At 42.6% G+C, this 13,700-nt stretch overlaps 1 protein-coding gene across 2 annotated transcripts in view; it reads left to right on the top strand.

Annotated features, from left to right (window-relative positions):
• Positions 1 to 13,700, top strand: part of CACNB4 (calcium voltage-gated channel auxiliary subunit beta 4) — a 253,164-nt gene that overhangs the window by 224,437 nt on the left and 15,027 nt on the right. For both annotated transcript variants that reach the window (XM_089659472.1, XM_089659478.1), the window contains one exon: positions 3,292 to 3,401. In XM_089659472.1, coding sequence (XP_089515598.1) covers positions 3,292 to 3,401 — 110 coding nt within the window. The remainder of the gene's footprint in view (positions 1 to 3,291; positions 3,402 to 13,700) is intronic.

Below are 13,700 nucleotides of genomic sequence, written 5' to 3'. Positions count from 1 at the left end.
GTACTTTCACACACAGTCACAGCTAGGCCCCATCCCTCTCCTGATTGGCTCCCTGGCTCCCACTGCTACTTCAGCCAATCTGGATTGACGGTCCCCAGAGATCCGAGGCTCTCGTGGACATTGCTGGATCAGGGGGGCTCAGGTAAGTGTTTGGGGGGGGTGCTACACACAGAATATTTTTTTCCTTTTTTTCCTTAAAAAACCTTGAGACTTTGGAACCACTTTAAGCATTACAGTCTGGTCCAGAATCCATCCCAGCCTCTGAGTGGGCATTGAAAGAGCAGCAGATCACTCATGAGGTTATGTCTGTTCTCTCCCATCCTTTATTCATATTCTCATTGTTAGGGCCTGTGCAACAAGCTTTTGGCAAATGCAGAATGCTTTTGACATCAGTTTGAGATGCTTCTAAAATAATTCAGAAATTCATTGACCGATGCATTTTACCTGTTTGGCCAGGTTCATGCTGCTTTTGCATTGTATGGCTATTATTTATTTTATTTATTTCAGGTACTTATATAGGGCCGTCAATTTATGCAGTGCTTTACACATATATATTGTACATTCACATCAGTCCCTAACCCTCAAGGGGCGTACAATCTAAGGTCCCTAACTCACATTCATACATACACATATTAGGGCCAATTTAGACAGGAGCCAATTAACCTACCAGCATGTCTTTGGAGTGTGGGTAGAGAAACCATTCTGATGCAAACAAAAGTCCATCAACCCTGTGATTGGATGAGGTCTTCTCCTTCCTTTTCCAGTTAGAGTGATTCTGTACAGGGGGTTGCAAGGGCCTAATATAAAGTCTATTGTGGGTACTTAACTCCTTCCTGCAGAGCCCTTTAATAAGGTCTTTATCCCTTTATTAGGGTTTGTATGCCCGGGGCAGGAAGGATCAGCAGATCATGTGATCATTGTGATTGGCTGTCACAGTGGTCACATGATTGGGAGCCAGTCTCACTGACCGAGAGCGGTTTTCGACAGTTCGGTTACTGAGCTGGGAAGACGCAGTGAGCACACTCTCTGCACAGAAAGCTCAGCTGGCCAAGAATTGCAATGTGTGGTCGATGGGCATTAAAGCTCACTCTCTTTGCCAACACACATATGCGCTACGTGGGCAGCAAGCGATTATGGTAGATGTATGTGAATTAATATTTTATAATATATATATATAAATGGACTAAACCGTCTTTTTTCTATATAAGCTTGGAGTTTGGTTATGGGCTACTTAGAGACATGAGATGATAGTCACTAGTCCTACTATTTGTGCATGGAATGATAGATAAGTCTATGTCCATGGGCACTATGCATGACCAATGGCCAGCTTCTGTTCGCAAGAACCTGTCCTGATGGTTATTGTTATCACCCAGTGTCAAAAGTATCTGTCTATATAGCTTGTCACCTCTGCCCATCCCCCTCTATTTATTCACTAAGGCTTCATTCCCATCTGAGCATTTTGTAGCTCAAAGCTCTAAAACACTCAACATCCAAAATCCCATGGTTCAGTTGTGCCTGTTCACACTGGAGAGTAGTGTCGCTTGAAGCTTATAGCTCCAAGAAATTATTCAAGCTTCTTTTTTGAGCTACAAATTTTAAGCATTTTTGCCCAAATAGGCTGCAAAGGGGATGTCCACACAAAAAAAAAAAACACATGAAAATGCATGTTTTGCACATCCCCTAGCACAATCTTCCCCTAGCACATCCTAGCTTTTTATTGGCTAACAATAATTAACCACTTCCAGACCGGACACTTTTACCCCCTTCCTGACCAGGGCAATTTTCAGCTTTTAGCGCTATCACATTTTGAATGACAATTGCGCGGTCATACAACACTGTACCCAAATGAATTTTTTACCATTTTTTTGAGACAGATAAAGCTTTATTTTGGTGGTATTTATTCACCGTTGGGATTTTTATTTTTTTTGCTATGTAAATGAAAATGTCCAAAAAGTTTGAAAAAAAGTGTTTTTTTTAATAAAATTTTACAAATAAATAATATTTCATCATAAATCTTGCCCAAAATTTATTCCGTTATATTTTTAGTAAAAAAAAAATCCAAATTAGTTTATAACCAGTTTTTTTTTCTTTTTACATACTGTCACCCTAGCAGTACAGTGTCACCATGGTGACACTGTACTACTTGTGGGGGATGATTTTTTTTTTACACTGATTGCTTTTATACCCATAAAGGCTGTAAAAACAATCATTTCTCCTTCTCTCTGACTACATTCTTGCATCTATTGAGAACTACTGTGTGAGCTGTGATTGGTCCCAGCTTGTCACATGATGAAGATTTTTTTTTTTTTTACACTGATTGCTTTTACACCCATATAGGATGTAAAAGCAATCATTTCTCTTTCTCTCTGTCTGCATTCTTGCAGTCATTGAGAATTACTGAGTGAGCTGTGATTGGTCACAGCTTGTCACATGGTACAAGGCTGTTGTGATTAGCCTTGTACCATGTGACCTCACAGATTTCACACGTAGTAAGCAATGATGTCACAAGTGACATCTTGCTTACTACTTTACATGTGATCACTGATTCGCCAATCAGTGATCACATGATTGGGACCTCGTAAATAGGTCCCGTCCGACGATCGGTGTTTCACTGTGTCCAGAGGACACAGCGGGCACCGGATTGCGGTGGAGCACGCACAAGCAGGGTGTGGGGAGGCCGTTTATAAACGGCCACCTGACCCTGCACTGCCACCGTCCGGCCGTTTATATACAACGGCCGGTCGGGAAGTGGTTAAAATAAGAAATGCTCAAGCAAAAATGCCTGTACAAACACAAAAAAATCTGTAAAAACAACCAAAGACATTCCACAAAAGCAAAAGTGTGACTGCAGCCTAACACTCAAACATTTCTTGTGTTTGTAATTGCATGGGGGTACAGCCTTGGGATGGTGAAACCATGCACGCACATCTGACCACCTTCAGAAATTCATGGTTACCAGGACTAAGCATTTTATCAAACTCAGACCATTGTCTGGCAGTGTTCAGAATCCTCTTCTTGAGAGGGTAGAACTTCAATAACTGCATGCTCAGAATATGGACATCTGTCTTTGGAGTAGAGGATTTGTATAGAATGTAGGCCACTGACAGAACCAGCTGTGAAGAATGAAAACAAGTAGACAATGGCCGTTTTACCAGAAATTATTTTTTGTTATAAACTCTGAGCTATAAGCTACCTTCCAAGTTAAAAGGATTTTATGTTGCTGTGCACAAATTACAAATATAATAATCCTCAGTGAACATGTTTAATACAGTTCTGTGTCCTCCTTTTCAGGATATCCATCACAAGGGTCACGGCTGACATTTCTCTTGCCAAGAGGTCCGTGTTAAATAATCCAAGCAGGAGGGCGATAATTGAACGCTCCAACACCAGATCCAGTTTAGGTAAGACCCTTTACAGAAAACAAACTTTCAGGTGTAAGCTTTCATTTTCCAATCTGCATGAGAAATGAGAAAAATGAGATATGGAATTTGATTGGCAACTTAGGGCGACACAATTGCCTGTTTCCAGTATTCTTGATTTAGACATCTAGGCCTAGGAGCACTGCGCCAACCGCACACAAGATAAGTGTGCCAGAATATAGTGCACAGAAATTTTCTTACTTACCAATAAGTGTGCCAGAATAGGAGAATGACAGCCAATACACCCAAAATACTCCAACCAACAGATCACAGAATACACTCCCGCTACATAAGTAATGCAAAATGGAGAAATGGTAGTTTAAAGTGTTACTAAACCCAGGACCTTGCATTCACTATATCTGGTCTCGCACAGTACACAGAACATGGAAATGCAATTATTGTAGTAAATATAAACTGCTAAATACCTTTTCTCATCGGCAGTATATAGCAGTCTTGTGATTTCTATCAGTGTCCAGCAGAGCACTTGTTAAAGTTTATAGGCGGAGTTTTCTTTCTGTTCTAGGAAGATGCAAAACCCCTGACCTCTGTCTGGACAGTGCTGGTTGGCCCTGTGCTGATCTTATGCACTCTCCCAAGAAAAAAAAACTTCTCTAGCAAAACACACCAAACTGAGCATGTGCAAAATGCCTACGGTTCAGCCTGGCTTATCAGGAAATAAGAGGTGGTCGCTTGAAAACGGGGAGGAACAGAGAAGAAATGATCAAATGGCCTTGTTACACAATGCAGAGGATTAACCCCTGATTGACTCTGTGCTGATCACATGCACTCTCCCAAGAAAAAAAAAACTTCTCTAGCAATACACACCAAACTGAGCTTGTGCAGAGTGATGTATATAAAATGGTAATTGAGCGCTGGGAACATCGATATAAAGCAGCTAGCATAAGAGGTAACCTTTGGAACCCAGTGAAACATGTAAAAAAAAAGTATGCAGCGCTAGTAAAGCTAATAAGAACAAATGGAAAATCAGATACATAAGTTGCACAATAGCATATGTGAAAAAACTCAGTCCATATTACATGGTGATATAAAGTGATAGGTGCAATTGTCCAAGTAATCCATGGTCAGAGATAATCGTGACTCTTGTGATCTTGTAATTGTACAAATAATGCACTAACCAGATAGCGCATAAAGTGCGCATGGAGCAATTAAGACCCGCTCCTGGTGCTCTGGACTTGTGATATCAGGAGGATGTAATCTACAGGTTAGCCACTAGATGTCATCAATCCAGGTATATTAGTAAGTCATCCACCAGGAAAATCATCAGCGTGGAAGGGGGGAATCACACATCACTCCAAACCAGCAGGAACCTTAAAAAACGGGCTCCCATGCAATTGATGAGACCCAGAGAAGCTTCAAGATGTGTTCCCAAACCTCCCACTTCCCTTACAGCAGCGTTGCATTCACTATAGAAGCACATGTGGGCGTTACGTCCACGGTAACGCCCACATGTCCACCATGGGCGTTACGTCCATGGTGTGGTGCAGAGTGACACCACACCATATGTCTTATCAGGAGATAATGGGGGGCACTGGAAGAAGGGGCGGATCAGAGAAGTTAGGATCAAACAGCCTTTTTACACAGTGCAGAGGAGTAACCCCTTAGGTTCCACAGTGAGTATAACAAGCATGCTTTACTGCATATACAGACTGATTTTACTGTTGTGAGCAGTGGCGGACTGACCATTCAAGCACTCGGGCACTGCTTGAGGGTCCAGGATCAGTAGTGGGCCCCATGAAATGCCCCTGGTACCTTTTTATAAGATTTTTTGGGTGTGCTTTGAGTGTGGGCAAGGACACGGGGGCCCCATGAGTTGTCAGTCCACCCCTGGTTGTGAGTTAGTAACACTTTAAGAATGGCTCTTCCTAGAAGCAATGATTTATATATAAAGCCTCTTTGCTCTTCATATGAATTAAAAGAGTAAATACAAAGTAACAATAATGTTACTTCATCTGAATTATGCTACTGAACAGTGTTTACAAACACTGATGTGAAGGTCCGGTTCTGCACAGCAAAAACAAAGCAAATCTCTACTGTTACATTGACAGCGGGTAGCTCCCACTGAAAGTGGAGGGCGAGTAGCAACAGTGGGGGGAGAGACCTGGCGTGCATGAACGGTTAGAGTATCTATATCAGTCTTATTGTGCTTATCAGTAATATACAGCTGCACACTGTAAAGCTATGTTAATATTACTCACAGTAAATTTTCATCTCAGTTGAAAATCTGAATTAACACTTTTTCAGTCAAACATTATTTATCTTGCAAACCCATATTAAGATCACTGAATCTCTATGTAGATTTATAAAATAATGTACAGGTAATGAATTAATTATTCTTGTCCCGTTCAATTTACATGCTCATGCTATGATGGGGTCCAGAGGCAAATTAAAAGTGACACTTTAAATTTACCTTTTCTCCAAAAATTACCCATATACATCCAATACCTAATTGCCTTGTAATCTATTTTTCTTGAAATCTTTTTCTCTCAGTTTTTCTGCCTCTTTTTGTAAATTCCTCCAGAACCTCTTTATACCCCCCACTTCCGTTTGTTTGGAACGAGCAGTGCACATTAGTTGTGGTCATGAAACTCAAGAATGTCCATGGACATCCTTGGGCAGGAAAGTTCCCATACATTGTTTTTGTCTTTTGTTTCTCACCCATCACAGGAAGTGATAGGAAATCTCCCTTATGAGGACACAGCCAGCAATAAATTTTGGATACAAAGAAAAACAAACAGAGGGCGCACCGGCCTAGTGCATTATCGTAAAAAAACATTTATTGGAAGGATAAAAAGTAAGTATCGTGCTCACAATTGACAAACAGGTCAAAGACACATCACACTAAACAGCGGTGTCCAATCCACATTGCATATAAGTCCAAAAATGGAACCATGGACTTCCCACAGGCTAACACGTTTCGAGAACTCAGCCTCTTCTTCAGAGCCTGAGTCTGAGGAAGAGGTTGAATCCTCGAAATGTCTTAGCCTGTTGGAAGTCCATGGTTCCATTTTTGGACTTATATGCAATGTGGATTGGACACTGCTGTTTAGTGTGATGTGCCATTGACCTGTTTCTCAATTGTGAGTACGATACTTACTTTTTATCCTTCCAATAAATATTTTTTACGATAATGCACTAGGCCGGTGCGTCCTCTGTTTGTTTTTCTTTGTATTCAGTGACATTGGATTACCCCGGTCCGTTTAGGGCAGCAAGGAGTGCATTTTCCAGGATATCTGAGATGTTACCATAACCCTAGCCGAGCCCATCCCTAAGTGCAGGAGTACAGAGTTTGCTGTGTTTTAGCAATACATTTTGACAGAGGTTCTAAACTTTGCTCCCTTTGCCAACAAATAGGTTTTTATTGCTGACTATGACCCATTAGGGGTATTTCCTCTCCCTTCCAGGTGTTGGAGGGGGGCTTGAGCCCTGAAAATGCCATTGTCACTTTCTTGCAATTCCCGCATTGCATGTTAGCTGATTTTACAAGGAACACAGCTAGACACATCAGATTTTATCCATTTCTTCAGGTTCCTTTTTAAAACCAGCTTTTAAATTGCGGTGAGCTGACCACGGAAAGCAGTTCCCTAAGTGACAAGTGACACGGCGTATATCTGGCGCTCTCAGTCTAGCTATGACTGACAATGGGTGTCACTCTGAATTAGCGTGGAGGTTAACACAGCAAATTCAGTTACATTGAAATGTATGCCAAGGACCTTGCCAAGGTTGTTGATGTGAAAAGCAGGGATCAGGCACAAAAATCAATAGGCTGAATCAAATGTTAACCAGCAGGGGCTTACGTGTTTAATTAAAAGCCAACACCAAGTACATTGTTCCATTTAATATTTCCATTGATATTTGATTTTTTTGATGGATTAAGGCGGACACATACTGTACAAGAGATAAATGAATATTGCATTATACATTAAGGCAATCACATTTTTGTCATATATCTAAACAGTAAGGATGGTGGATGTCATTAAAAAATTAAATGTAAAACTCAGGTATTTTGTAATTGGTCATTTGAACACAAAGCAGCATTTTGAAAAGGGCCCAATGACTGCTTTTGTGCATTTCTTGCATGTAGGGCAGCCAACTGAAATTAATAGGATTCCCTATATTCAATGTCCCTGTATGGGGTGAACCTAGCCTTAGTTTGTTATTGCTAGGAGTTATTAGGTATTTGTGGGCACTGATTGTAGTCTGGTTATAGTCTGTATCATGTACATGTGCCCCTGACCTGCAGATAAACGCACTGCACTTTATCAGGCATGTAGGTGTGCCATTAATTTCAATCTATAACCCCCAGCAACTGCGGAGCGTTTTTTTTGCGTGCATAAAACTGCATGTAGTACTTGTTTTCAGCGCACTGCGGCGTGAGGCAATCCACTGCTTCGCACCGTAAGGGCAGCAAATGAACTTTAAGAGATGTCTTTGTGACATCTGAATAAAGTTTGTTTTAAAAATGGAAACTGCGATGTGCAGAACTTGGCGCATCATCCTACACTGATCGCAGCCCCCTCTGCACCGCACACCAGCTGCTGCATTGCACTGTCCTTAGTGTATGTGTTATGGAAAGTGAGGTGCCCTATTATAGAAAATAAAAATGATATTATAGACCCTTCAGAGTGTCATGACCTTTAATAAAACTCATGCCATTATTAAACTACTTTTAAAAATGCTAGTTGGCCGGCTGGCTGTGACTTAAATACTTTCTGATACACTGACTTGAAACAAGCAAGCAGCAAGCAAAGTCACATTGAAGTCAGAACTCTTGATACTTGTTATAGGTCAGTGACTGAAAAAGTATTGGAACCATTAGATCACTACGTTGGCCAGGGAACTGGCATTTTCAGAAGGAGAGGTTACCAATGGCATCTTCCATACCTTCTCATTACAATTTTCCTTTAAACTGTATGTATAGCTAAAACCTTTTTTTTTTAAGTATTGGATAGGAACTGAATGAGTAGGGAAGGATAGTAAGGACTTTAAGTCCTGACCTGGGGCGGATTGACCATTGGAACACTCGGGCACTGCCCGAGGGCCCAGGGTCAGTAGGGGGCCCCTTGAAATGCCCCTGGCACCTTTTTATAGGCTTTTTTGGGTGTGCTTTGAGTGTGGGCAAGGACACAGGGGCCCCATGATCTCCTATTGCCTGGGGGCCCCATAAGTTGTCAGTCCGCCCCTGGTCCTGACAAGTGTTTATTGATGTTTGTGCTCTAGCTGGGTAGATTCACCTTCTCCATTTGTCCTGGTGACCATTGTCACTGAGACAGAATGTGATGGAAAATCCTACATTTTTATAGTTTTCACTGGAATAGGAGACAGTGTTGCCAACCCCCTGAAGTGAAATTTAGCGACAGGATGCCCAAAATTTACAATCCACACCAGGCCTTTTTTGTTTCACTGAAACAATCAAGAAATGTTACTAACAGAGCCAAATTGTTTTTCTTGACACTTCAAAAAAAGGCCATTTTCAGTGCAAAACAGTGCAAATATCAATATTTAAGCTACAAACATATAGCTAGTGCTATTAGCAATGTGTGTAAGGTATAACAAAAGGCACAAAACATATATCTCCTTTTACATGAAGTTCAGATTATTATAACCCAACACAGAGTATGCAGGGTCCCTCTTTTGCAGTGCAAGGGAGAACTCTGCGGACTCTGATGTAAAAGGGAACACTGTGGACTCTGATGTAAAGAAAAACTCTGAGAACTCTGCTGTAAGGGGGAATGCTGTGGACTCTGGTGTGAAGGGAAACACTGATCTAAGGGGGTCTCTGGTCACCTGAGCCCCCGCCTCTTACATAAGAGTCCATGGAGCTCCCCTTTACATCACAGTCCATAGAGTTCCCCTTTAGATCACAAACCACAAAGTTCTCCCTTACATCAGAATCCAGGGTTCCCCCTTTGAGTGCACTGACAATAAAGACTCTGATGTAAAGGGGAACTCTGAGAACACTGATTTAAAGGGGAACACTGGGAACTCTGATCTGGGGAGGGGACTTCCAGATCACCTTTTGCAGACTTAGCACTGCTCCTTTGCATCTCTATAGCACCACTCTGCATTCCCAATAGCACCGCTCCTCTCTCTACATTCCCAATCCCAATAACACCACTTCTTTTTTTTCAAACAATTCGCTTTTATTCAGACAAAAAGCAGAACATATGAACACAAATGAACTACAAGGAGGCATGACATATTATCGTATCATGTAGTACACAATTATACAAATTTGTTTCGAAGTAAACTCAGTAGCATAATCACAACATTATTCTGCAGAAAGCGTTCATATATTAAAACGTTTACAATTTGCAGGTACAAATATCTAGATAGAAAGAAGTGTATGAACAGAAAAAAATGAAAAGCTAGTAGAGAAAGCATGAGAATAACAATAGTAAGGGTAGGACCATCCCTGCGAGAGGTGTCAAGAATTCACCAGCATGGTCCACACATCCAGGAGAGAAAGAGAGCTATTTGCCCATCAGCCAATAGGACCACAATTTGTGGAATCTGGTTACCATGTCATCAGTCATAGCCAGTGTGCATTCCAATTCCTGAATGACATTAACCTCTCTTATCCAGTCTTGGATCGAGGGGTTATGAGCGGTCTTCCAGTGCCTGGGAATTGAGGACTTAGCCGCATTCAAAAGGTGCTGCACCAAGAATTTTTTGTACAATTTCAGGGAACACTCAGAAATATGGAGGCAACATTCTGGGGTCAATGGCAATGCAGTCCCTGTAATAGAGTAGATCAGCTCTCAAACATCATCCCAAAATGCCTTGAGCCGTGGGCATTGCCACCAAATATGAAACAAGGATCCCTCACAGGATTTACAGCACCAGCATAGGCCTGAAGTCTGGGGGAACCACCTCTTTAACCTGTCTGGTATAGCGTATCAACTCGTTAACAATTTGTAGGTTTCTTGAGTCCTGGTGCTAATGGAGCATTTGTGAGCAAATATGCAAGCTTTTCTCCAGTCGTCATCGGAGAACTCTGCCTAAAAGGCTGATTCCCAACCTAGCCGAAAATTGTCAGGGGTGGCAGAAGCATTGTTTTGAAGCCAAGAATAGGCCAAAGAGGTGGTTTTGTGACTGGGTTTCCCTTTCAGCCATAGCGTTTCTAGGGTTGTAAGAGGTCTGAAAAAGGCTGCCTTCCGTCTGTGGTTCATCAAGTAATTGTGATTAATATATGTCGTGCTCCCAATCTGAGTGAAAATATAAAAAATATATATAAATCAGCTCAATAAATCCCTAAAACATAATCTAAATAATAACCCCCAAAAAACTCTTAATGATCAAATCCAAAAACAATGTGATAAAAAAAACAATGTGATCAAATAAATATATAACTACTACTATAAAAATAAATATTGAATAATGCAAAGAAGTCTCTGTTGAAATAAGGTGACAACTCCCAGTGATGTGATTCAAATAAAATATAAATTTCTTATATATGTATATATATATATATATAATTCCTTAGTGTGATTAAGTTGTGCGCTCACCTCCTTATTAGCCTATGATAGGCTTACTGCGCTTTTTGTTCACTTATGGAACTTTTGAAACCTGTGTTTCATCATAGGAAGGGTAGTGGGTATCTCTCAGTTGGCTCCCTGTACTCCTATCCCTGCAGGGATTTCTCTCCTGCTGCTACTCTCTTGTTTTCCTCCTTAGGTGTTCCTCAGTGGGAGAGAAATGCAAACATAGTGCCTTATCCTTTTAAGGTTAAATTACTTTATTATGTGCCCAAATGCACTCAAATTCAATATAATTTAAAATCGCTTTGTTAAAATCAATAGCCGATTACAGCGTGCTCTGTGTATACTCGCCGTCCACGAATGGTCTGTGACATGGGGAGGGACTACAATGCTGATTTATATATATTTTTTATATTTTCACTCAGATTGGGAACGCGGCATATATTAATAATTTTTTTGATACTTATATACACATGAATAGAGGATATGTTTGATGTCAGCGCACCTGTATTGATTTTAATTGGTGGCTCACAAGTAACACTCAATTCTGGTATATATTTATCATCAAGTAATTGTGTATTTGAAAATAAGCCCACTATGGGAGAGAAGCCTGACTACAAATCTCCTGGAGCTCACCTTTGGACCTAACTCCCCCTTGCTTAAAACAGTGAGTCACCAACAAAGGCAGTCCCGACCCGTGCACCGGAATCACTCCACACTCCAACCTAGGGGGAATCTCAGGGTTGCCAGCAATGGGAGTGAGGGGACCTGAAGCGCATGCAAAACCCTCAACGTTAGCAAGATATGCATCCAAAGTCACACCAATTAAGGGATGAGCCATCAAACGCTTTGAGTGGGTAGACATTACCAGCCATGGTGAGAATCTTAAAGGAGCTGAAGAGTAGGAGCTTTCAAGGGAAACTCAGTGTTTATGTGCGGAATGACAATTCCAGTCTATGATTCTGGTAACGTAATAGTACTTTTTAGAGTCTGGCAACTCCATACCCCCAAGCCCCACTTCTATGTATTCCTCCATTCCCAATTGCACTGCTCCTCTGAATTTCCCTATTCCCAATGGCACTGCTCCTCACTCTCATTCCACCTTCCCAATAGCACTTCTTCTCTCTCTGCATTCCCCCATTGCCAATAGCACCCCTGCTTTTTCTGCATTCCTTCCTATAGCCCTGCACCACCTCTTTATGCCCAATAACATTGCTCCACTCTGTAGTCTGTATCCTAAATTCCAAATTCTCAAATTGCAGTACCAGTATATAGTACTCTTTGGGCTTGCACCACTCTGCTCCATACCTCCTAAGTGGCTGACTGTACTCTGCTTCTTGTTTCACTGCTTCTCTCTGCTCCATGCGTTCCTATTAATGACCTGCTGTGCTCTGAATCTCTTGTCATTGCCCCACTCTGCTCTTTATCTCTTTTCAGTGGCCTGTGTTTTCCATCTCTTGTCACTGGCCAGCCCTGCACATATCTCCTATCAGTTCCCTGTTAGTACAATTACCAATGCCCTTTTAGTATGGTTATCCATTAAATGACAAACCCCGAGCAACAACCAAAAGCCTTCTTCCCTTATATCATGTATCAAGTACTGTTAGAATGCATGCACTGACCCCTGACAGCACTCCCGTGTCTCGCGTGACTCCCAGGACAAGTATTGTTAGAATGTACTGACCTTTGGCGGCGTTCCTGGCTCCTGCGTGACTTTCGGGACAAGTATTGTTAGAATGCACTGACCTCCGGCGGCGCTCCCGGCTCCTGCGTGTCTTCCGGGACAAGTATTGTTAGAATGTACTGACCCCCGGCAGCACTCCCGGCTCTTGCGTGACTCCTGGGACAGGTATTGTTAGAATATATAGATCTCCGGGGGGCGCTGCCGGCTCCTGCGTGACTCCCGGGACAAGTATGTTAGAATGTACTGACCTCCGGTGACATTGCTAGCTCCTGTGTGTCTTCCGGGATAAGTATTGTTAGAATGTACTGACCCACGGCGGCGCTCCCAGCTCCTGCATGACTCCCGGGACAAGTGTTGTTAGAATGTACTGACCCCCGGCAGCACTCTTGGCTCTTGCGTGACTCCTGGGACAGGTATTGTTTGAATGTATAGATCTCCGGGGGGGCGCTGCCGGCTCCTGCATGAATCCCGGGAATGTACTGACCTCCGGTGACATTGCCGGCTCCTGTGTGTCTTCCGGGATAAGTATTGTTAAAATGTACTGACCCACGGCGGCGCTCCCGGCTCCTGCGTGACTCCTGGGACAAGTATTATTAGAATGTACTGACCACCGGCGGCACTCCCAACTCCTGCGTGACTCCCGGGACAAGTATTGTTAGAATGTACTGACATCCGGCAGCACTCCCGGCTCCTGCTTGACTCCCGGGACAAGTATTGTTAGAATGTACTGACCTCCGGTGGCGTTCCCGGCTCCTGCGTGTCTTCTGGGACAAGTATTGTTAGAATGTACTGACCTCCAGTGACGCTCCCGGCTCCTGCGTGTCTTCCGGGACAAGTTTTGTTAGAATGTACTGACCTCCAACGGCGCTCCCGGCTCCTGCGTGACTCCCGGGACAAGTATTGTTAGAATTTACTGACCTCCGGCGGCGCTCCTGAGTGATTCCTGGGACAAGCATTGTTAAATTGTACTGACCTCCGGTGGAGCTTTCGGCTCCTGCGTGTCTTAAGGGACAAGTATTGTTAGAATTTACTGACCTCCGGCGGCACTCTCGTCTCCTGCGTCTCTTCCGGGACAAGTATTGTTAGAATGTACTGACC

Source organism: Staurois parvus, unplaced genomic scaffold (assembly GCF_062004578.1).
Source record: "Staurois parvus isolate SC_StPar_1 unplaced genomic scaffold, SC_StPar_1.0 ptg000031l, whole genome shotgun sequence".
Classification (NCBI taxonomy): Eukaryota; Metazoa; Chordata; class Amphibia; order Anura; family Ranidae; genus Staurois; species Staurois parvus.
The sequence above is the reverse complement of the archived record's forward strand: the minus strand, read 5'-3'. Positions and strand labels throughout refer to the sequence as shown.